Source organism: Oryx dammah, unplaced genomic scaffold (genome assembly GCF_014754425.2).
Source record: "Oryx dammah isolate SB20612 unplaced genomic scaffold, SCBI_Odam_1.1 HiC_scaffold_5, whole genome shotgun sequence".
In the NCBI taxonomy this organism is placed as follows: Eukaryota; Metazoa; Chordata; class Mammalia; order Artiodactyla; family Bovidae; genus Oryx; species Oryx dammah.
In genome coordinates this window covers 23,436,433-23,461,730 of record NW_024070189.1, presented here as the reverse complement: position 1 = coordinate 23,461,730, position 25,298 = coordinate 23,436,433, and the positions used below count along the sequence as shown (strand labels likewise).

Below are 25,298 nucleotides of genomic sequence, written 5' to 3'. Positions count from 1 at the left end.
TCTGTTAGGAAACAGATTTATCTAGATTTCTTGTCACAATTTATTGCATGATGTCCTTCCTGTTGAATCACTAACTAGATGAGTGCACCATATTTCCTTTATTTCCCTAGAAATACAACATTTTCTCAGCACATTCTTGAGTTTGAGACAATTCATCAAGGATATTACCATATCAAGAATTATAGTCTGAAACTTTGCTTATCAAAATCAATTTTATCATCATAGTAGATCAGAGTATTGATGTTGCTTTGCTTTCATCATCTGATTCCTTTTATAACTGTCAAACATCTTTTTCACTTTTTTCTTTTTGCTAATATGGGCAGAAAGTTAAGAATTCTGAATTTTTATCTGCACTCAGTGAAAACTAATAAATAGATAACAAAGATGGCCTTTTATATTTTTTGAAAGATGCTGCAGTAGTTGGCAACAAAGCAAAAAGTGCCAAAGGTGATGCAATAAAATTGATTTATTTCACTGTTGCATCAGCCCCTAGGCCAAAGGTTGTCAGACTTTTCTGTAAAGGACCAGATACTAAATATTTTAGATTTTGTGGGCCATTCAGTCTTTGTCTCAGTTACTTAAACTTTGCCTTTGTAGTAAAGCAACAACACACAGTATGTAAAAGAATGACCATGGCTGTGTTCCAGTAAAACTCTGCGTCCAAACACAGGCAGTGGGCTGGATTTGGCCTGTGTGCCATGGTTTGCCATTCTCTTCAGCATACTTGAGTATAATTGTTGAGTCATGATGAAATGGTTCCTACGATGGTAAAATAGCAGAGTGTTTCAAGATGTAGGAAAAAAAGAGGATTCATGAAAATTCTAAAACATATCTTAGACATCAAGCCGGATCCATGAATCTCTAAGAAAAAGTCATAAAATATTAATTCTTGCTGCTCAAACAAGAAACTAAAAACTAAAATTGGGTCCATTGGACTAAATGGTAATATTGAAGATTGACTTCTTTGGGGAAGATCATTATAAAGGCATTTATATCTTTATATTCTTCCTGACATCCTAATTCTTTTATTATAGGGGGTTGTGGGGATTTAGCAGTTAAGATACATGCCTTCCTATAGTTCAGTGTCATAAAACCATGCAATAAACTCCACAGGATTATGGGAAAGGTGGAGTTACGGGTACAACACTGAAAAGCATCATCAGTGACACATAAAGATAAGAAACTAGTAACAATTAGCAGAGTTTTTATATGTGCTAAATAGGTAAGAAATATTTAAATACTAGGTTGGTGCAAATGTATTCACGGGTTTGGACCATGAATTTTAAATCATTATAGCTAGGTTCAAATACATCTTTATTAATCAAAGTAGGAACCATTACAATCAACACACTTTTGCCACTAAGAAATAAGTTTGTTTATTCCTGTAGCATTAAAACCATACTTCAGGATTCGGCAAACTCTTGGAAAGCATTTTCTGCGTCCTGATGGTTGTGGAAGTGTTTTCCCTGCAAAAGTTGTCAGAGATGCTTGAAGAAGTGGTAGTCATTTGGTGAGAGGTCAGGTGAATATGGTGGATGAGGCAAAACTTAACAGCCAAATTTGTTCAGCTGTTGAAGTGTTGGTTGTGAAACGTGCAGTTGGGCATTCTTGTGGAGAAGAATTGGGCCCTTTCTGTTGACCAAAGTCAGCTGTAGGCATTGCAGTTTTTGGTGCAGCTCATCAAATTGCTGAGCATACTTCTCAGGTGTAATGGTTTTGCCAGGATACAGAAAGCTGTAGTAGGTCAGACCAGCAGCAGACAACCAAACACTGACCATGACTGCTTTTTGGTGCAAGTTTGACTCGGGAAGTGTTTTGGAGCTTCTTCTCACTCCAGCCACTGAGCTGACTGTCTATAAAATCCACTTTTCGTTGCACATCAGATAGAGAAATGGTTCACTGTCGTGTAGAAGAAGAGATGACACTTCAAAATGATTTTTTTGAGTTTTTGTCAGCTTATGAGGCACCTACTTAATGGAGATTTTTCACCTTTCCCAATGTGCTTCAAATGCCAAATACTGTAGAATGATTGACACGAGTTCTTAGGCAACTTCTCGGGTAGTTTTAAGAGGATCAGCTTTGATGATTGCTCTCAATTGGCCGTTGTCAATTTACGATGGCCGGCCGCTATGCTCTTCATCTTCAAGGCCTACTTTGCAAAACCTCTTGAACCACCACTGCACTGTATGTTCATGTTCCTGGGCCAAATGTGTTGTTTATGTTGAGAGTTATCTCCGCTGCTTTACGATGCATTTGAACTTGAATTAAAAAAATTGCTCGAATTTGTTTTTTGTCTTAACATCATCTCCACAGTCTAAAAGCTAAATAGCAAGTAATAAGTCATTAGCAGAAAAGCATAAAGTGAGAAATATGCATTAAAATGATGTATAACATAACCACATTTATTTAAGAATGTATTCCAAAATCAGATGGCAGAGTTCAACAATGCAAAAACAGCAGTTACTTTCACATCAAGTAGTACAATAAATAAGGCACTTTACCTTGAAGAAGGCCTGAAGTTTTCTTGTGGAAGAGGCCATCAGAAGGGTTGTAAATCATGGGAAGTGGTAAAAAGGAGGACTGTCTGAAATCAGACACATAGGACGCCAGATGTGGCTGGATGGATATGGCTTATAACACTCAGTGAACCTGGGCAGGCTGTTAGGCTTTTGGGATGTATTTTGCATATTCCCAGGCATCTCATTTCAGCTGGGTGCAGTTTTCTGCACTCACTTAGAGTTTCTTGAGGATGTAATTGTGCATAAGCAAACATGAATTTGCTTTATGCTCAAATTGGTCCAAATCAATCAGTTATGCTGGGACAAATACATGTTTTCAAAACAGTGTTGCTATAAAGCACACAAAAAATTGTATTTTAAAAAATAGTTCTTAAGAAATGGTAAGGGCACCTTTTTAAAAATTTCTTTGGAAACTAGAATCTCTTAATATATATGTTACATTATTTTAGATTTTGGCATTATTATTTTTTTAATGTCTAGACAGGCACAATCTGGTTTTTAAGTTGGTAGTTTAGTAGATTTTACTTCATTTCCATCAAGAATTCATGAAATAATTTTAATATTTTTGAAAATTCAGGATCAAGAACAAGTACTCAATGATGCAGTGGATGGCAAGGAAATTTATAATACAATTCGTCGTAAAACAAAGGATGCCTTTTATAAAAATATTGTTAAAAAAGGTTATCTTCTAAAAAAAGGTAAGTGTAAATTTTTAAGACTAAAGATTCAGCTTAATAGAAACATTGTGAGTACTGGGCATAAATCTTGTCACTGAGATATGAATTTAACAAGTTGGCATCTGATTCTTGGTCCCCTGGTCACCTGTCCATAACTTTTTTTAAGTGAAAATTCTTATTGACATTTATCACATTCATGGTATTGAGGTTTCTAGCTTATATATTTTGCCTCAGTTTGGCATTAAGAAATGTGGGGGATGAGGGGTGCATGACTAGCAGAAGAGATTTTTTTTCCCTTATGACCAGAAAAGAATTAATGCTAAGTGAGAATTTTAATGATTTATTGTAATGAAATCTCTAAATACACTGTTAAGGTACCCTTGTCACTTACCTTGTGATTCATTAAAACAAGGAATATAACAAAATATTTTTCTACAAATAGATTACAGACATTTTCTCATTTTATAAGGATTGGTATTATTGAAGCTTTGGGAATAAAAATTGAAATATGAAATATATTTGACTTTTTTTAAACAATGATCATTTTTATGATTTTACTATCAGTGACTTTATGGTTTATTATTTGGCTAAGGGAAAACAATTTTTTTTTTAACAGGAAAGGGAAAAAGGTGGAAAAATTTATATTTTATCTTAGAGGGCAGTGATGCCCAACTTATTTATTTTGAAAGTGAAAAACGAGCTACAAAACCAAAAGGATTAATAGATCTCAGCGTGTGTTCTGTCTATGTTGTTCATGAAAGTCTCTTTGGCAGGTAAGAAATTAGTTTCCTATATATTTTTGGAATTGTTTTTAATAATAAAATAGTATGTTCAGATCATTTCAAAGCATAGCAAACCAATTTTGAGAGCCTGAAAATCATTTGAAAATGTCATATTTACTTTCCAGGATAATTTTTGTTTTTCTCTTTTAGACTAACTTATGCATAAAATTCTACTTCCACTATATCACATAGAAATCTATGGATCTTTTGTATAAAGACTTACTCTGTATGCAGTGTTTCCCTGCACTTACCGCCAGTCTTTTCAATGACTGATTCTTGTCGCCTTTCTCCTATTTTATCATTCTTGTTAACTCAGTGCATCTGATAGTACTAGATCATTCAGTTGTACTATATTAACTTGATTCCTAAGAAAGCTGTAGTATAAAAACAATTATTTCAATAGAAAAGAGGAGAGAATATTTCAGATTTGAAATTAAAACTTTTTTTCTTACATTAATGTCACAGTTTTTAAGGAAATAAATAGAAGTAAATCCTGAACATCAGAAGGCAAATTCAGCACTTAATTCCATCTGGATTTTTTAACAAGGGCCTTTCTTTACCTTTCACCATCGGTATTATTAATAAACCTATTTGACCACTTAAAGATGGACTGATGGACTACCTCTTATGAATCTGTTCTAGAGTGTTTTGGGGTATACTTAGCAAGCAATTTTATTACGTATTGCTGTGGGGGCTTCCCAGGTGGCATCAGTGGTAAAGAATCTGCCTCTCAGTGCAGGAGACACAAGAGATGCTGGTTCGCTTCCTAGCTCAGGAAGATCCCCTGGAGAAGGAAATGGCAATCTACTCCAGTATTCTTGCTTGAAAATCCCATGGACAGGGGAGCCTGGTGGGCGAACAATCCATGGGGATGGCAAACAGTCAGATATGACTGGGTGATTGAGTAAGGCACACAGGCATGATGAAGAAAACACAGATAATTACAACACATTTTTAACAATCTATTTTCTGCTGCAGGATGGCATTTCTACTAGGCAACTTCAGTTTTTCCTATTTAAGTTGGGAAAGCTTCAAGAGAAATACCTGTAGAGCGTACAAGCTTGTCATTTTTTCCAAATTATGTTTAGGAGATCACATTAGTATTATTTGAAATTTAACAGTGCCTCTTTTAAGTGGTCAAACAGGTTTGGGAGATGCTGAATTGGACAAAAAAGTTTCCACACAGCGGGACATTTTGAAGTTGTAGCCCATGTTTGTGTTGTGAATCATCAAGAGTGAGTCAGCATGAAATACTATGAGTCATAATGAAATACTATGTGACTCATCATAAAATACTATGAAGTATTTCATGAATTCATTTAACCTTGATACTCTTGCTTGATACCCAGCCCCAAACACCTGTTAATCTCTCTTGAAAACAGCTGTCCAAAAAAAAAGACAAATCTGGGTAAGATAGGAGTTAAGATTTTTTTCCCCTCACTTAACAATATGGGAAACTTGGCCTTCAGATGTAGTAGGATCAGACCTCTGGCTTCCTCTCAATCTTGCTACTCTGCCTTACTTTGTGTATACTGGGTTTTTCTCACAGAGCCACTTCTTCATGAGAGCAAAGGTGGCAAACAGTGCCAGAGAAAGGAGCAGTGACCATTTCCGCCAGTAACTACTGAAAATCCTGAGAATACACTATTTGTTGTGTTATCAAGTAGATAAAGTCATTGTATATTTCTTGCTTTGTGTAAGCATCGAGCCCAGTATACTGACTTACCTTGAGCATTTGGGTGGAGTCTAATGTGAAAGTTCATGGCAGCCCACAGCAGTAGAGATGACTGCTATGCACACCCAGCCTGTGGTGTAGGAATGCTGGTCAGCACTGCCCTTCAGCTGTTTGCTCCAGTGCTTTAGTTGTGTAGCTGTGCAATTTTTCCAGGTTTTTTCAGTATTATTGAGATGTCTCTAATATTCTTGTTTCTTTATATTAAACTTCTGACTTTTAACACTGCTTTACTTTAAATATTAACTGTTTCAGAAGCACAAGTTGAAAGACATTTCAGTCGTACAGAGAGTTATTGCTGTACTGAATATTTACATGGGAGTTTTGCACTTGTATCTTTTCTTAGGCTGAATCTTTTACTGTGGCAGTATTTATTGTTTTATCTATTTAAGAAGGATATTTTTGACGGATATTACATTTTAGGTTTGGTGATTATTTTCTTTTAGCCTTGTCTCTACTTTTAGCCTTAGTCTCTACTTTGCAAAATTTTCTCATTCTAATTGTTTTCTCTTTTAGAGATTATGGATATATACTTTTTTTCTTCAAGGTGTATACTTATTTCATCTTTCTCTGGAAGCTTTGAGATCTTACCTTATCTTAGATCTTCAAAGGTTAAATCAATATGTGCCTACTGTAAAAAAAATACTTTCAGAAATTTATGGTGTTTGTAAAGCTTCTTTATTTTTAAGACCTGATGTCTCTGTTAGTGTCTGTTTAAACAGCCCTGCTGCCACGCTCAGTTGAATCTTTTGGAATTCACGTTGTGTGTTATAGACCTTCCACTACATCCCATGCGTCTTTTAAAGAGTTTCCTCTATGTTTTTCATAATTTTTTTCCTTTCTGTGCCTCAGGTTGGATATTTTCTTCTGATTTGTCTTTCAGTTCACTATTCTTCTATAGTTAAATGCATTTGTTGAGGTCTTAATTTTATTTATTACATTTGCCACTTTATAATTTCCACTTGTCATCTTGTATATTTCTAATTATCTAACAAAATTCTCTTTTTTTACCTTTTTCAAAGAATTTTAATTACTATTAAAAATATTTGAAAGTTGTATCTGTCCTCAACATCTGTGTTATATGTAGGTCTTTCTCATTTGTTTTTCTTTCAGCTGTTCAGACATTTGATCTGATTCCTGTGATGTCAGCTTATGTTTGACTAAATAGTGGACATAGTATGTGACAAACTGCAGAAGCTATACATAATGTTATTGCCTCCAGAGAGGACTGTTCTGCCAGATAAGTTAGAGTAGGGGTAGTTCATATTGATCTGCCTAGGAATCAACTGGAAGTATTGGTGAAGGCTATTTTATCTCTGATTTGCTCTTAATTCTGAAAGCATAGCCCTTCAGGGTTCTCAACAGAAAGCCTCCTCATCTAAAGGCCCTGAACTCATTTGTCTCTCCCAACACTGTGAAACTCTGAATGTGCTTGGTGAGCTTTTTAGCCTCTTAGATGCTTTCTGCTTATCGCCTCAGCTTCCTGCCCTAAACAGTTTAGGAACTGGCAAACACCTTGAAAAGAACAGTTGTGGAGAATGTCAGTCTCACCTCATTATATCTTGGTCCCTCAAGTCTTAGCCACCTCATTGTTCTCCAGTGACTTCATACAGTTGTATTTTGTTTAGTTTATATTTTATCCATCCAGGAGGGTTAGTCTGGTACAAACCACTTTCAGAATCACAAGTTTTCAATTGACATATTCCACTGTTTTATGGTATCCTTAAAGCATTGAAGACATGGTTTTTTATCTTTAATCCGTATGTTAAGCTTGTACTCTGGGTATTTTGCTGTCACCTTCTAACACCAAGGTCTAAGATATTTCTTTGGTTAAAGCAAGAAATACAAATAACACTTACTAAATTTCAAAAGTTTAAAGGCCCTTTCAAACTTTCAAATCTAATTGGAAAAACAACACGTCTTCAAAAAATATGTTAACTACTAATATTGTATTTACTTGTCAAGTAAATTATATGTAGTATAGAAGAGTTGACTCATTGGAAAAGACTTTGATGCTGGGAGGGATTGGGGGCAGGAGGAGAAGGGGACGACAGAGGATGAGATGGCTGGATGGCATCACTGACTTGATGGACATGAGTCTGAGTGAACTCTGGGAGTTGGTGATGGACAGGGAGGCCTGGTGTGCTGCGATTCATGGGGTCGCAAAGAGTCGGACATGACTGAGTGACTGAACTGAACTGATAGGAAGAACAGAACTAATATTTATTGTACGCTACTATTAGGTCATTTGGAGAAGGCAATGGCACCCCATTCCAGTACTCTTGCCTGGAAAATCCTATGGACAGAGGAGCCTGGAAAGTCCATGGGGTTGCTGAGAGTGGGACTCGACTGAGTGACTTCACTTTCACTTTTCACTTTCATGCATTGGAGAAGGAAATGGCAACCCACTCCAGTGTTCTTGCCTGGGGAATCCGGGGGATGGGGGAGCCTGGTAGACTGCCATCTATGGGGTCACACAGAGTCGGACACGACTGAAGCGACTTAGCAGCAGCTTTAGGTCATTTGATCCTCAAAATAAGCTTGTTGATATTTCCATTTTAACAGATGAAAAATGGCCAGTTTTTAAAAAACATTTTAAAGTTATAAAGAAGAAAATTAAAATTACCCATAATCTACTGGGAGATAGCCATTAAGAACATTTTGGGTCTAAAAAACCCCAAATGTCTAGTCTTTTTTTAGTACATAGAAATGTATATTATATATCATCCTTAAGCTGCAAGTTTAGTAACATTATATTTGTTTTAAAGTCTTTTGATTAGCTATATGCAATTCTAGCACTTCTGCTTCAATTTTGTTTTAACTTTTCAATTTTCTTATAACTTTTCTATTTTAAAATAATTTACATAGTACTTTGAAATGTTTTTAAACTTTGATAGATTTCAGTAGTACAGACAGAAAGCTTTCTAAAATATATGCAGCTGACATATTCTTTTTAGTAATCTAGTACATGGATTATTTCTCTAAATGAATTGTTAATTTTGTATAAATTATATAATTATATTGATTTTTTTTTCTAAAGCTGGTATAAGTGCTGTAATCAGTACATTTTGTTGAACTTCCTAATAACTTTTTGTTTGTATTTTAAAGGCCAAACTGTTTCCAGATAGTGGTTCAGCACTTTAGTGAAGAACATTACATCTTCTACTTTGCAGGAGAAACTCCAGAACAGGCAGAGGTAAGTTAAATGTTTTTTCAACTACTATAAACCTTTATTCAGTCCATATTTTCTTAACTAGAATAGAAAACTAATGCACTTAAGGTGATAAAAAAAGATGCCTGGAATCAAATCATCTTTTATTTTAAGCAATAAGAACTTTCATGTGTAAAAAAAATTTTGAAAGAAATAGTGAAGGGTTATTGGGAAAATTCCATTCTAAATTGACCTTAAAATACTCTTAGGATGTTTGGCTCAACTGAGAATGCTCATTTAAAATCTTTTCTGAAGAAAGATTGTAGATACTCTCAGTACACTCAAAAAGGTAAGTCAGTTAGTTTTGCTAATAAGCGTTGGCTATTCTTCTTTGGTTGAACTCTGTATCTAAAAATAGAAATTCAGTCATCACAAGGAAAAATTCGAGGAATTTTTCTATTTTTCTTCTAAGTCTAGATATAATGTGTTCTTTCAGTATTAGCTATTGATCCAGGTGCAGTGCCTTTATTAAAACTTTTATTAAATTTTAAGTAATGTGAAGAAATGTTTTTAAAGATCTCCTTTTAAAAATACATTGATTTTTCTGAACCACAATATTTCTGGGGTATTGAGTGGTATTTTGTAGATATATGGCTGTTTTTTTTTCTGCTCATTCTCTGTGGAAGGAACCTGAAAGTAGTTTAGAGGTGAAAGAAAGAACGTGACTTTATTGAAAAAAGATAATTTGCCAATTCTGGATATGAGACAGATGCTCTTAAAACTCTGGGTCCTGGCTTGGGCTCCTGATTCATAAATTATGAAGATATGTTTGGCTGTAGAATAAACTTGATGAATGAGCCATTGTGTTTTATGGCTCATAATTGCATATAATTTTTCATGTGATGAAAAAAATATCACAATTGAATACTCATTGTTAGCTTGTAATACACATAAAACCTTGTTTCATGGGTGAAAAAAGTGAAAGTATTATTCTGACTCTTTGTGACCGCATGGACTGTAGCCCACCAGGTCCCTCTGTCCCTGGGATTCTCCAGGAACAATACTGGGGTGAGTATTCATTACCTTCTCCAGGGGATCTTCCAAATTCAAGGATCAAACCTGGGTCTCCTGCATTGCAGGCAGATCCTTTACCATTTGAGGATGGGTCAGTTCACTCAGTTCAGTCACTCAGTCGTGTCCGACTCTTTGCAACCCCGTGAATCGCAGCACGCCAGGCCTCCCTGTCTCAGTCGTGTCCGACTCTTTGCGACCCCATGAATCGCAGCACGCCAGGCCTCCCTGTCCATCACCAACTCCCAGAGTTCACTCAGATTCACGTCCATCGAGTCCGTGATGCCATCCAGCCATCTCATCCTCTGTCGTCCCCTTCTCCTCCTGCCCCCAATCCCTCCCAGCATGAGTCTTTTCCAATGAGTCAACTCTTCACATGAGGTGGCCAAAGTACTGGAGTTTCAGCTTTAGCATCATTCCTTCCAAAGAATACCCAGGGCTGATCTCCTTCAGAATGGACTGGTTGGATCTCCTTGCAGTTCAAGGGACTCTCAAGAGTCTTCTCCAACACCACAGTTCAAAAGCAATTCTTCGGCGCTCAGCCTTCTTCACAGTCCAACTCTCACATCCATACATGACTACTGGAAAAACCATAGCCTTGACTAGACGGACCTTAGCCGGCAAAGTAATATCTCTGCTTTTGAATATGCTGTCTAGGTTGGTCATAACTTTTCTTCCAAGGAGTAAGTGTCTTTTAATTTCATGGCTGCAGTCACCATCTGCAGTGATTTGGGAGCCCCCAAAATAAAGTCTGACACTGTTTCCACATCTACTTCCCATGAAGTGATGGGACTGGATGCCATCCATGATCTTCATCTGAATGTTGAGGTTTAAGCCAACTTTTTCACTCTCCTCTTTCACTTTCATCAAGAAGCTTTTTATTTATCCCTAATTTGCAAAAATAGGGCTCATAATATTTTGGTAACTTTGACATTTTTTTTAATCATTAGAAATTGAGTTATGAAAGAAACTTAAACTTGAGTATCCTATCTTTCAGTTATTTTATCATGTTCTCTCTTTCTAAAGATTGTGTTACACACCTTGATGACATTTCAGTATGTTTTGGGTGTCTCACATAATGTATAAATAGAACATTTTCTTATTTATCTATATTCTTTTCCATATTTTGTGCTTTCATATACCTCTTAAAGTCCAAAAATGCCACTGGTATTCCAAAATTTTGTTACTTTGGTGACCTGTAGGATCTCTGGTTATTGTCTTCTTTTTTTAATTTAAATTTATTTATTTTAATTGGAGGCTAATTACAATACTGTATTGGTTTCTCTTTATAAAACCTATGGTAATTGATTTAGTCCTAAATTTGCCTGTTAAAAGATGTACTCTAAACACTGACAGAATTCAGATTCATTGAAGTAGCCAATACACTGAAGACATAATTGAGTGAAGCAATAGTACAGAGCTTAGTAGAAACATGTATGCCAAACATGTTTATAATTTATAAACCTAAAATTATTCTCTCCTTTCTCCAGTGTAGTAGGGTATTAAACATTTGAGAATATATCTGCAACTTAGTTTTAATATTAGGCTGCAATATTTTATATCTAACATTAATATTTGAAAGGCTTATAAATCACCCAGATCCCCTTATATGTTTCATGGTCTAAGGTAGAGATTAGAAAACTAGTCATCAAATCAGTCATCACATTATCAGTTGGTTTTGCAGTCAGCATTCCTTTCACAAAATGTATCAAGTTAAATTCTGCCTTAGGGTGCCTCAACTGCTTAACTACATTTATATGTATTTTTTGGCTAATAAACAATCACTCATTGACACTTAGGATTAGTTTAGACATTCTGCAATAATACAGTCTGTTTTGCAGAAATTATTATAACTTTTTTGGTCACTGTTTTACTTTCTTGGGGAACAGATACATTTAAAGTGCAGGATACTCTTGAGTGTAGAGAAGAAAAGAACTATTGAATTTTGAGGAAGAACCCAAATTGATGACTGGAAACTGCATAAACTGTTATATAGTATATTTCTTTGAAACGCTGTTATTCTTTTTCCTAGGATTGGATGAAAGGTCTGCAGGCATTTTGCAACTTAAGGAAAAGTAGTCCAGGGACATCTAATAAACGCCTGCGTCAGGTGAAATTTTATTTTCTTTGATTTGTGATTGTCAAAGATTTGTGATTGTGCTTTGCTTTATCACTTTGCTCTTTATTTCTCGGAACTATTTTGGGCAACATTTCAAATACTTTAGATTTCTTAAGAGAGGTTAATCTTTTTCAGGCATTTTAAAGCCATGCTTCCACTTGGCTTCAGCAGCAGGAGAAATAGTTATTTCTTTATGAAGAAGAATATTCTTATATCCTTGCTGGGTTGTTGTTTAGTTGCTGAGTTGTGTCTGACTCTTATGACCCCATGGACTGTAGCCCACCAGGCTTCTCCATCCATGAGATTTCCCAGGCAGGAATATTGGAGTGGTTGCCATTTTCTTCTCCAGGAGATCTTCCTGACCCAGGGATTGAACCCACATTTCCTTCATTGCAGGCAGACTTTACTGCCTTATATAGGGTACTTAGTCCCTAATGCCATCTGTTGAATACATACCAGGGACTCTTTTCTTCTACTTAAAGTTCCAATACCAAGTCAACAACAATAGAAACTATTCTGTTTGGCACTGTTATTCTTTTCTTCAAAAAATTATTTTGGTGTGTGTTAAAAAAGAACTAAAAGTGCTCATTGAAAAAAATCATCTGACTGAAAGTACTAATCCTGGTAACTTTAGTATTTTTTATAGTAATTGCTTTTGAAACCTATTATGTAACTTACAGGTAGTATCCTATCTTTTTTGAAACCTTAACATGTCCGGCATGTTCATTTACGGAGAGTAAAGCTAGGCTTTCTCTTTTTTTTCTAGGTATGTAAAGTCAACTGTATACCTTCTATTTCTTTGCTTTTTTCTTCTAGTTATCCCCAGATAATTGAAAAAAAGTTAAGTAAATTTAACATTCTTGGAGTTTTGAGGAAAGCATAGTATAGTATTTATTGACTAAAGTAACTCTTGTTTTATTAATACTTATGGGAATTTCCAGTAAGCTAGGTGAATTTAACCAAGAAGTGGATGAATGATTAGTTTTAGATGACTCTAAATTTAATGTTCCCTGTAGCCAGAAGTCTGATAATCTCCCCAGGGACATATATGTGCCAGCCTTTCCACTTGTGTTTTTATACATATCATTTCTAATCTTTACAACAACTTGCAGTGTAGACTTTATCCTAAGTTTACATCTGAGGAAGCAGAGGTGCATAGAAATTGACTTGTGCAAGGCCATACAAATAGCAGGTGGCAAGAGGGAAAGAGAACCTGATACTAGAATTTTGGAATCAGAATCTAAATTCTGGCATCAAAACTGAAAAATGGCTTCTTTGGATCTGTATCCTTTTCTGTAAAATAAGAAGGTAGAATCAGTATTTTTAAATTATTTTCTAGCTGTGGAACTCTATATAGAAATAAAATTTTCCAGAGGAGCACTATATAGTATGTTAGATTTTGCTTTGGGTGGTGACAGTTATTTACTTAAATTAATAAAGAATTCTCTTCTCAACTTTATTTCCTCTGAATCATGGTTTTATAGTAAAAAAAGGTATATTTCATTATTTTTGTACGACTGTAATTGGAATAATAACTTGTAAAATACAAGTGAGAATTTGCTGAGTGCTTGAATGTTGTATTCTATGTCACTTAAAAAGGAAAACATAACTGAAAGTCATGTTTCATTAAAAAGAGGGGGATAAGTCACTACTTTGGGTTTTTATAATTGCCTTTGAAACCTAATGTGTAATTCTTGAAATCTGGGGTAATACTTTTTGTGTTTTCTTTAGGTCAGCAGTCTTGTTTTACATATTGAAGAAGCCCATAAACTCCCAGTAAAACATTTTACTAATCCATATTGTAACATCTACCTGAATAGCGTCCAGGTAGCAAAAACTCATGCAAGGGAAGGGCAAAACCCTGTATGGTCAGAAGAGTTTGTCTTTGAGTAAGTCTTATTTTCTCATTACATTAGATGATTTTCTTTTCCCATTATGCATTTTCTTTTTTTTTTTTTTTTTCCTTTTAACTCTGTATCTAAATCAGTCAGAACAAGGTGCCAGGCTCAGGCATTTTAATAGTACCTATATTTGTTTTCTATCTTATCTGTTCACTTTTGTTAGTAAAGTGCTATGTCCATGGTTTTTCACCTAGTTATTCAGTGACAAATCCAAAAGCATTTACTAACATACACATACAAAATATTTATGAGGGTTTCCACAATTTACTTGGGGAAGTTAAAGATGTTAGAAAAGTGTAATTTGTCTGTATTCTTGTATACCAAATGATAAACCTGTTTTGAATCTAGTTTTAAATCTACCACTTTGAACTGGGTTAGTAGCAGAAATAAAAATAGGGAGCTTATTCAATACTGGAGACAAAAGAATTAGATAGTTTGATGCCAGGACATTTTCTTAATTCTTTTTCTCCCCACGTGCTTCTTTAGTGATCTTCCTCCTGACATCAACAGATTTGAAATAACTCTTAGTAATAAAACGAAGAAAAGCAAAGATCCTGATATCTGTAAGTTAATACAGAAATTTATTTCTAAAGTAAAAAAGTATGTTTTATACACTTTGGAAATTCATAATGAAGTAGAGTCTAAAATGGAAATTATAACAGTATGTAAGTAGTGTTAACTTGAGATTGCTTTTTGTACATATGAAAGTATTAGTTGAGAAAGAATGTGTCCAAAAAAGAATAAGGACCAAAATGGCAAAATTGTATATACTATAATCTTAAGCCCTCAAGATTAAAGAAATTAATTAATTAATTTCTGTCTGTTCACCGTCCTCATCCAGTGAATAACAAGAAAAAGAAAATAGTGACAGTGGTCATCTTTCTGTGATGCTTCCTTACCCCTTCTTCCTACATTTTAGGTTTCTCCTACTCTCCTATCCTTTGCATGGACATGAAAAAAAGCACTCTCTTAAATTTTTTTCTTTAAAACACTGTTCACTTGTAGTGTCAGTCCTTGTTCTCAGCAGCATACTTTTCGCAGCCCGTTTCGGAAACAAGTGACAGGGGGATTTAGCAATTCACACCAGAGTGAATTAGGTTAATCCTTAAATATCTTCTTAAAAATCAGGCTTACAAAGAAAAAAAAGTGATATATGTTAACAGAGTCAAAGCCTGAATGTTTTGCTATATTCTGTAATTTCTGTACTGTTTTAAATGGTTAACATTTTATAGTGGTTCCCATTATTTTTAAGATAAAATCTAACCCCCTAGTAATGATACAGAACCCTTTCCTGACCTACTCCTTCTCATTCTTATTCTTCTGTATATCCTTCTCTCCAGCTGCACCAGCCTTCTTATAGCTCTTAAATTATCCATGGATTTTAAAACCATCCACCATACCTTGTGTTCAGACTGTGTGCATACTGCCTTTTTTTCTCTACCTTTCTACTTAGTTACACCTCCAGATCCTGTTACAAGTCAGCTTAATGGGTATCTGTTTGGAATGGATGTTTAAAACTTCATGGGCTGAATTACAAATTGTTTCTCTGTACTTCATTAGCATTAACAACTTTGTAGCACTTACCACAGGGTACCATAATTGATTTCTTGCCTCCTTGGTTACATGGTGGTCTCCATGCATGTCAGAGACCATGTATTAATCATGTCTGTATTCTACATCCTTGCCTACAGAGAGTCTGGCACATAGTAGGCATTCAGTAAATGAATGAAGTAAGCATTAAGTGTTAAAATTTGTGGTATTACTTAAAAGTCCTTTAATGAAAAGTGTTTAACACTATAGAGAAGACATAACATTAGGAAAATTTGTGGGACTGATTACAGTGTCATCTTCTGAGACAGTAATCATTTGATGTTTTTCTGTCAAAGTATTTATGCGCTGCCAGTTGAGCCGGTTACAGAAGGGGCACGCCACAGATGAATGGTTTTTGCTCAGCTCCCATATACCATTGAAAGGTATTGAACCAGGAACCCTGCGTGTCCGAGCACGATATTGTATGGAAAAGATCATGCCAGAAGAAGAGTACAGCGAATTTAAAGAGGTATTTAAGTTATTTACCAGACAATTTTTAAAAGCATTAAGAGAAATAGTTAACTTTTAATGAAAGGTCCGTTGAGTTAAATATAATAATTTCATAGTGTAGTGGCACAGTGACAGAGAAGATTGAAAAGCTGTGCAGCAGTATGACATTGGTATTAAGTCTATGAATATAAAGGCTACAATCTCATTCTGCTTTTAATACATGTATTCAATAGAACATATTCCTAAATTGAGAATGTATCGAGCCCATCTCTCTCATGTCTCCTGCATTGGCAGGTGGGTTCTTTACCACTGGTGCCACCTGGGAAGCCCATAGAACATATTTTCTGTTAATCTGAGAATGCTTAATGTTGTATACTTTCAGCAACCTTTCTCGATGTCTTTTTTAGCTTATACTGCAAAAGGAACTTCATGTCGTCTACGCTTTATCACATGTGTGTGGACAGGACCGAACACTACTTGCTAGCATTCTACTGAAGATTTTTCTTCATGAAAAGCTTGAATCGTTGTTGTTATGCACACTAAATGACAGAGAAATAAGCATGGAAGGTATAGTACGGATGTGTTAGTGTGATACTTTTAAAAACTGGGTTAACGACTCAGTTCAGTCACTCGGTCGTGTCCAACTCCTTGTGACCCCATGGACTGGAGCCTGCCAGGCCTCCCTGTCCATCGCCAACTCCCAGAGTTTACCCAAACTCATGTCCATTGAGTCAGTGATGCCATCCAGCCATCTCATCTTCTGTCGTCCCCTTCTCCTCCTGTCTTCAATCTTTCCAGCATCAGGGTCTTTTCCAATGAGTCAGTTCTTCGCCAAAGTGGCCAAAGTATTGGAGTTTCAGCTTCAGCATCAGTCCTTTCTATGAATATTCAGGACTGATTTCCTTTAGAATGGGCTGGTTGGATGCTGTCCAAGGGATTCTCAGGAGTCTGCTCCAATACCACAGTTCAAAAGCATCAATTCTTCGGTGCTCATCTTTCTTTTATAATCAAGTATATATGGACTTTATCTTAAAACATTAAATAATTAAATCATCTTACAAAGGAAGTTATTCAGTTTTTCCTTCATTAAAAAATTAGTTGGAGTGTCAGTTCTGATTCTTATGCTGGCTAATATAGGAAGCAGGGGGTTATTTATATTTAATACAGGTTTCTGTCATGGCAAATTAGTATTAGAAGCAATAAGAAAGTGACTTCCATGTCCAGATCATTGGTTCATAGTGCGTCTGTTTATTAAGAATAGTTTGGTATGCTTATCATGTTATTTTTTTTTGCTTATAAATTCACTGCACAAAAGTTGGGTGTCAGCTGCATTTTATCTTTAGCGTCTATATAGATAGGTAGTCCCTAGGCAGCTGGACACATTGTACTTTGTAACCACCTGTAAATACATCAGAATAACCCATTTCCAGCCAGCACTTTGACTCACACAATACTTGCTTCTAGGTTCCCCAGGTATTAATAAACTGTAGAATCCAGAACTATTTCCTCCTACTCATAGAAAATACAAAAATATAAAGTGGTGGTATATATTTTATACTGAGATTGTTTTCTTTCAATATTTGTGTTTTTTAGAATTTTATTAAAAGTTATTAATGGCTATATGTTAGATTACTAAGTTAATCTATACAGGGATTTTATGTTATATGCTTGTTTGGAAATCAACTCATATTTTCCAGTGTGGGCTCAGTGGAAAGCAAGGCTGGATTCTGGTCCTAGTTTTGTCACTATTTGGCTCTTTAGTCTTACTGATAAGTCATATAACTGTCTGAAGCCTTTGTGTGTTCATATAAACATGGCAGTGTGAATCCCTTCTGTTTATGATCTTATGAAGTAATAGAAGTCTTTTGAAGAGTTAAGTGTATAGAAATACAGGACATCATTATATTCAGTAATACTGCATGCAGATAAATATGCTTAAATGGCTGTAAGTGGTTAAGGAAAACAAAGAATTCAATTAATTCCCAATTTGATTCATAATAGTACAATCCTTTACAAATAATTTTATATTAAACATTTATGTAGATGAAGCCACTACCCTATTTCGAGCCACAACACTTGCGAGCACCTTGATGGAACAGTATATGAAAGCCACTGCTACACAATTTGTTCATCACGCTTTAAAAGACTCTATCTTAAAGATAATGGAAAGCAAGCAGTCTTGTGAGGTGAGTAATGTTGTATTTTAGCAAAGAGCATATTTTAATAGGTAATACTTTATAGCTAACTTTAAGGAAAATGTATTAGCTGTCTGAAACTTCATCAGAGCAGTTATACCTTTTGTAATACAATTAGAAAAACGTTACGCAAAACAGACTTCAAAAGATGTACTTTATTTGGGGATTAAAAACCTCAAATTGTGCCAGAAATACATGAAAGTACTTTTATCATAAAGTGTATACTACTTTCAGAAAGTGTGCATGACATAAACTGAAGTTTTTGTTAAGAGAGTTCTCTTGTGTAAGTTCAAGTAATATCTAGGTTTGTCCTTGGGGTTTCTTTCTTTTTTTTTTTTTTTTTGGTGGCAGGGAGGTGGGTGGTAGGAATGGCAGAGGTATCCCCTTAAAAGCAAATAAAAAACATCCTTTTAGGATTAATTGTTAAAGGCTTCAGGCTTCCCTGGTGGCTCAGATGGTAAAGAATCTGCCTGCAATGCAGGAGACCTGGGTTTGATCCCAGGGTTGGGAATGTAAAGTCATAACAAACCATTAAGAAAAAAAGAGTAGAATCTCATTTATGTGACTATTTTATAATTTTATTTTGAAGGTAGAGGAACTATAGGATAATATTTTTTAGGTCTGATACAGAATAAAGGAATTGCTTTTGATAATGTACACTGGGATCAGTCAAGATGTTAATTCTGCACTAAGTTGTCAATTTTTACTTATTAACTCAAAGAGGACAAATTGATGATAATATAGTATTGCAGACCTGGATTAATATGATAGTTAGCCTAAGTATAAAGGATAGAGAGTTGCAGCAAGTCTGCAGAAAGTCTCTGGATGGTGAATTCAGGCTAAGGTATTTAGATTCCCATAGATACATCTACTCCATTGATTCTAGACAAGAATTCTTACATATCAGAAGTTGCTGCCAAGTTCATGATGTTGCCACTGAGGCCTCTGGTATTTTATCAGTCATTTAAAAAGTCTTACTGATAAAAACTTTTCTAATAAATTTTTTCCTCACATAAGTTTAGAATTAAGATAGGTTTTATAATAATATACAGTGATCTTTCTTCCCAATTAAAATACTCCAATATATCTATGAATACGTGGCCACTTAAACGGGGTTTTTCTGTTATAGTTGGGAATATTATGTTTAAAATAGTCTCATACAGTTTTGTGTGCCTGTAAAGTCTACGGTAAATGTGTAAATGAATAAAAGAAAATTTTATTGATTAGTATTAACCCCAAGGCAGCTGAAAATTGTTGAATAATCATTGCTTGCTCTTCAGTTGAGTAGTTGGGAATTAACAGTAATAAGCCCATTAGGAGTTCCATAGAGTAAACTACTTGAAATTCCCATTTATCCCCACCACCAACACCAAAAGACTAATACAGATTGAAAAATGGAAAAATAGAGAACTTTGCAAACAAATGTTTGATTACCTTGATTTGCATTTATTATTGCCAAGATGCATTTATATTGATTTATTCCTTCTCTTAGTTAAGTCCATCAAAGTTAGAAAAAAATGAAGATGTGAACACTAATTTAGCACACCTATTGAACATACTCTCAGAGCTTGTGGAGAAAATATTCATGGCTTCAGAAATACTTCCACCGTAAGTGGTGAAATTTTAATTTGACAAGAAATTGTATATTGCCTTTTAAAATCTGTATTTATAAAAACATGTGTAAGCTTTTCCACTATCCTGATGTTATACTTTGAAAAAGCAGAGTTTTTAATCTTTACACGATGAATTGTGTTTAAGGAAAAAGTGACTTGAAGAAACCAAAGTGAAATATTTGCATTAAAATAAATCATGTTTTTATACAGGCCAGTATGTATGGTTTATTTAGTAACTTGGGGGATGAATAAGGAAAAAGTGACTTGAAGAAGCCAAAGTGAAATATTTGCATTAAAATAAATCATGTTTTTATACAGGCCAGTATGTATGGTTTATTTAGTAACTTGGGGGATGAATAGAAGCTTATAGTCTCAGATTTGAGATCATGAAACATATGTACCTCTCCTATCTATAGTTGAATACCTTCCTCAGTATGTACACAAGGTAGTTACTTGGTATCTGCTTGGTGGCTTCCAGTGTTGGTGAATTCACTTATTCAGACAGAAGTTAACTTATATTAAAATCTGCCTCCATTCTAGTATCTTTTCATTCTTTTCATTAATATAGAAGTAATCTGAAAATGGTAGGGTTTCCTCCATAGTAGATATAAAGAACTGGCTAAATGAATTGACGAAAACCTAAGTTTCCCTTATCCTTTGCTAAATATTATTACTTGTAGCAGAGTACTTTTTTTGGGAAAAAGGCTAGTTGCATTTAAAAATGTCATAAACTTTAGAGTGCAATGAGATCAGTATTTTCATTTGCTTTCTGTATTGAGATGATTGTGTTATTTTGGCAGGACACTGAGGTATATTTATGGGTGTTTACAGAAATCTGTTCAGTACAAGTGGCCTACAAATACCACCATGAGAACAAGAGTTGTTAGGTAAGGCTTATTAATTGATTTGTTAAATCATTTTAATAGCCTGCACCAACAGTCAAGTGGCTAAGTGTGGAAATGTGAAGACTAACAGTATATAGTATACAATTAAAAACCTTTTTTCTTTGAATTTTATGTCAGGCCCTGTTGAATATTTTCTAAATTTAGATAGCTCCTAAACATTAACTTACTGTGTTTTGTTTTTGTTTTTTTTTTTGAAGTTACTATGAAATACTTAGCTACCGTTTTGCATTTTCTAAAAACCTGAACATTCACTGATAGTCAATTAAACTATTTGGGAGGGTCTTTTTTGTTTGTTTGTTTTTAAACCATACAAAATGAGGTTAAAAGTTATATAACCAACAAAAATCTGTGGCTGACATCATATACTACCCTTCACACACACACACACACATTCATGCAGATATGTGCACTGTTGTTGCTTAGTCAGTGAGTCGTGTCCAGCTATTTTGCAATCCCATGGACTGTAGCCCACCAGGCTCCTCTCTGTGGGATCCTCCAGGCAAGAATACTGCAGTGGGTTGCCATTTCCTCCTCCAGGGAATCTTCCTGGCCCAAGATCTAACCCGAGTCTCCTGCATTAGCAGGCAGAGTCTTTACTGCAGAGCCACCAGGGAAGCCCATATATGTGTATACATACATAGAAAAGGAGAAACAGAGGTAGAAGGGGGAGCGGGGAGACTAAGATTAGTTAATGTGTCTCTAGGAAAAGCAATAATTGAACCATACAGATATTAATTGATTTGTAACAGTCTGTGTCTTGGTGCTTGTCTCCTGCCAGAGTCTATAGTTCTGAAGCTGTCACAGTGTGTTAGTAATTAGAAGGAATTGCTCTGTCAAGTCATATCATTTTTTAGCTTATATAGGAGGACTTTGGTATTATTTTAACTTTTGCAACGAGGAAGGAGATCTATAGATGCTGAATTTGCTTAAGGTTATATAGATAGTTAGTGGCTAAGGCAGAACTAAAGGCAAAATGTCTAAGACCCAATCTAATATCCTTAATATCTGAAAGACTTTATTAAGCACACCACAACCTATTCAAGACAGTAGGGAAATTACTGCAAAAGCATCAGAGAATTCAACAGTCTAATGATAAAATTTATCGTATAGAATATATGCTGCCCATCATGTTACAGACCATTAAAAAAAAACCTGGGCAACTAATGAAGACACTAGTATCACAGAATTAGTTTTGAAAATGTGCATTAATCTTGTCCCCAGCCTGCATTTGCAGAGAGATCTCATTTTACAGATAAAATCTCTTGGTTACTAATAATATGACAAATATCTAAGAATTGTCGATTTTACATTTTTTGGCTTTAATAGAGATTGAGAGAATAGAAAAGAATTACAAGCAAATGTTTCAGCACAGTTGTGTGTGATACAAATGAAAACTGGTCTATAAGTTTCAAACAAGTATGTTTGTTAAGCAAACAGCTGGAAATTCTGCTATGCAGTTTGATACGACAGGGTATTTTAAGGGGCATTTATGGCCTAGGTGGTGACTTCTGCCCCTAGTTAAGCTTTTAAATATACATGTAGATACCTAGTATCCCTCTTATATTTAAAGTTACCTGTAAGAATTCACAGAAAGGAGATTCACACACTGAAATTCTTTTATAATTCAGTGTGGTTAGGTTATATTTCAGATTCAAAGGCAAAACTTATGCAAATTTCCTCATAAATTAAAAGACATCTAAAGATTTAATGTACTGAGAATCAACACATTCCTTTTCTAAGATTTCCCAAAATTAGCAAACAACATTGTTGGGAGGTGAATGCTGAGAAGTGTTATTCACTCTAATAGAGAAAAGAGACTGTGTCAATAATTTCTAAAAAGAATTTTATCAACTTGGAAATAATGCTTGTCTTTCCAAGGGCAGGTGAGAGGTCAGTTATGAGTGTGGATCCCTCTTTAAGAGTAAATTAGAGAAATAGTATCTAAATGAGGACTATACCAGTAACTGAAGGGGGCAGACTAGCAATAGCTATATACACTTGTACTTTGTTCCCAGAGTAAGATTAGCAGGTAAAATCATATGACAACTTGTTAAATGTGCGTTTATACTAAGTTTTGTTTTGCTATTAATATTTTGTCATCTGAGAATTTTTTTTGAACTTTAGAACGCATAATGTCTTTTCCTCCGTTGCCTTAAAGGCTTTTCAACATTATGTTTGTATACTCTGTCATTTATTAAGAAGTCACTTTTCCCCTAGTACAATGGATTCTTAATTTTTACATAATAATAAGTGAACAAAGTCAGTATAACAAACTTGATTTATAACAGACTGTTCTAAGAGGAAGGAGAAGTGTCAATTTTAATACCTTTACAGAACTATGTATCTATTAAAAAGGCTTACTTGTACTCCTATAGTATTTTAGAAATTCCTAGTGTTCCTAAGGACACGCCTTCCTCCAAGTAAGTATAAAATGCACTGTTGGCCTGAAATAAACGGTGAATTTTAGATATAACTTAAATCTTCCCAAAGTAAACCTACAATTCTAAATGAGATAAGTACATATGTTTAAGAAGCAGAATATATATATATATATATATATATATATATATATATATACTTAAAATAGCATATTATTTTCATGAAGTTGTATATTTGGTCAGCCCTACATTAGTTCAAAGTTCATGGCTCTACAGGTATTAAGATTTTTATTATTTTAATGTAACACATTATAGTAGTTTTCTAAAATAACAAAATTTCCCTCCCATTCAGTGGTTTTGTTTTTCTTCGACTTATCTGTCCTGCCATCCTGAGTCCACGGATGTTTAATATCATCTCAGGTAATAAATTTTGAAATTAAAAAAATTTCATACTCTTTAGTGAGGTTATTCATTTTTTCTTTTAAATCTGATTTTTAAATTATTTACTTCTAAGACTTGGTATAAAAAAAGCACCCAGTAATGTTTTTGCTGTTTTACCGTTTTACCTTTTCTTTCCATTTTGCTTTTTTCCCTTTCTTTCCACTGTTATCTGAAGCCTGAGATGGCATAAGTAGACACATACCATTTTTTGGCCTGTCCATACCCATTGTCTCAGACTCTTAGGACTTTTTCCAGTCTGCAGTATTGGCTTTTTCAGGTTGGGAAGAAGAGCTTTCTGTATGCTTTTAGCTCATGCTAGACTCTCGTCACTACCATTGCAAGTTGGATTTTAAAATTATAGCTGCAATTGTAGTTGTACTCTGCAAATACTTATGAAGAAGCCCTTTGAGATTTCCCAGTAGAGACTTCTTGTCACAAACTACATAATAATTGGCATTTTAAACTCCCAACAAACCAGATTTGGTTTTGCATACTACTCATATGTCCATTATGGACTGACTTTCTGTGTTGTAGTAGACTTTTCAAATAAAGGATAAGAATGATATTTGTGACTATAAATGTAATCATAAGCCATTATTAGCAGAAGGAATCTGAAGCATTTTTGTCTTAATAATTTGAAGCTTAAAACTGTATTAAACATTTTTGGAATATCTTAAATTTTACCTTTACAGCCATTGTATCTCTGTAAATACTTTCTGTTGCTACTAAAATGGTTAAATCTTTGGGTCTATTAAGAATTAAGGGTTTAGAATTCTTTTGGAGAGATGTGTTCATCTGAATGTTGGACTCTGAACCACTAGGCAGTATTATTTATTGTTCAACAGCTTAAGATAAAAAGAACACAATCTAAAATCAGGCAGCCAGATAGACTGTCTATAGGCTTTTACTATAAAATAATCTCGTTTCAGAGCTTAAAATTAATAGACAAATACTTTTCATTTATATCCTACTATCAATATAGGGCAGTATTTCCTAATTAACCTTTAAAAAAAACTTTTAAAAAGTAATACATTATATGTTTTTCTCCTCAAAATAAAGCAGATTCCAGACTGTATTTTTGTTATTGAGCTTTAAAGTGAATTACTTGACTCATTGGAGGCTCGGAGCAGGAAACTGTTCATATTGCAAATTGACAACCTGGGTGGGCTGAAATTCACAATTCATGAATTGTCCCCAAAGGGTATGTGGAATGACAGTCTCTTTAGTGATAAAGTTTTGAGTTATTTTGTAATACTATCAACCAGTTGGGACTTGCTGAGCCTTGTACCCTTTTCACAGACTACAAGTGCTAATAAGTGTGTTTGGTTTCCCCCCTTTAAATCAAGCTCTTTTGATTCATACAGGTCATACACTTGCCAAAAAAAAATTGCATTCTGAATGGAAGAATGTTAGTATTTTTAACTGTAAAGAAATATTAAAGTGCTAAATTTATAATGGTTTACCTGGAAGTACCTTTGGAGTTGGTGTCATTAGCTGTGCCCAATTCTCTTATAGATTCCCCATCTCCTATTGCTGCAAGAACACTGACATTAGTGGCTAAGTCTGTGCAGAACTTAGCAAATCTTGTGGAATTTGGAGCTAAGGTAAAAACATTTTGATACTTTAAAATGTCACTTTTGAGTGAAACCTAAACATGATAAAACCATAAAATATAAGTAAATTTTCAACAGTGGATATTTCATAAAGATAATTTATGATTTTGTTGGTATGTTCACATATTTAATGTTTTTAGATTTAAAAAATTTTAAAAACC

General features: G+C 34.6%; 1 protein-coding gene and 1 long non-coding RNA gene across 2 annotated transcripts in view; one reads left to right on the top strand and one right to left on the bottom strand.

The window, feature by feature from the left end:
• Positions 1 to 25,298, top strand: part of RASA1 (RAS p21 protein activator 1) — a 111,999-nt gene that overhangs the window by 78,291 nt on the left and 8,410 nt on the right. Inside the window, exons 10-22 of the mRNA XM_040239414.1 lie at positions 3,097 to 3,217; positions 3,813 to 3,969; positions 8,819 to 8,906; positions 11,965 to 12,042; positions 13,783 to 13,940; positions 14,439 to 14,515; positions 15,839 to 16,011; positions 16,400 to 16,559; positions 18,036 to 18,178; positions 19,680 to 19,795; positions 20,601 to 20,687; positions 23,436 to 23,503; positions 25,040 to 25,128. Of these exons, the coding sequence (XP_040095348.1) occupies positions 3,097 to 3,217; positions 3,813 to 3,969; positions 8,819 to 8,906; positions 11,965 to 12,042; positions 13,783 to 13,940; positions 14,439 to 14,515; positions 15,839 to 16,011; positions 16,400 to 16,559; positions 18,036 to 18,178; positions 19,680 to 19,795; positions 20,601 to 20,687; positions 23,436 to 23,503; positions 25,040 to 25,128 (1,515 nt within the window). The remainder of the gene's footprint in view (positions 1 to 3,096; positions 3,218 to 3,812; positions 3,970 to 8,818; positions 8,907 to 11,964; positions 12,043 to 13,782; positions 13,941 to 14,438; positions 14,516 to 15,838; positions 16,012 to 16,399; positions 16,560 to 18,035; positions 18,179 to 19,679; positions 19,796 to 20,600; positions 20,688 to 23,435; positions 23,504 to 25,039; positions 25,129 to 25,298) is intronic.
• Positions 3,341 to 25,041, bottom strand: LOC120863293. Its single transcript, XR_005720960.1, has 3 exons — positions 23,723 to 25,041; positions 21,269 to 21,277; positions 3,341 to 3,351 (listed from the first exon to the last, which is right to left on the bottom strand). It is a non-coding gene; the product is annotated as an uncharacterized LOC120863293 (long non-coding RNA).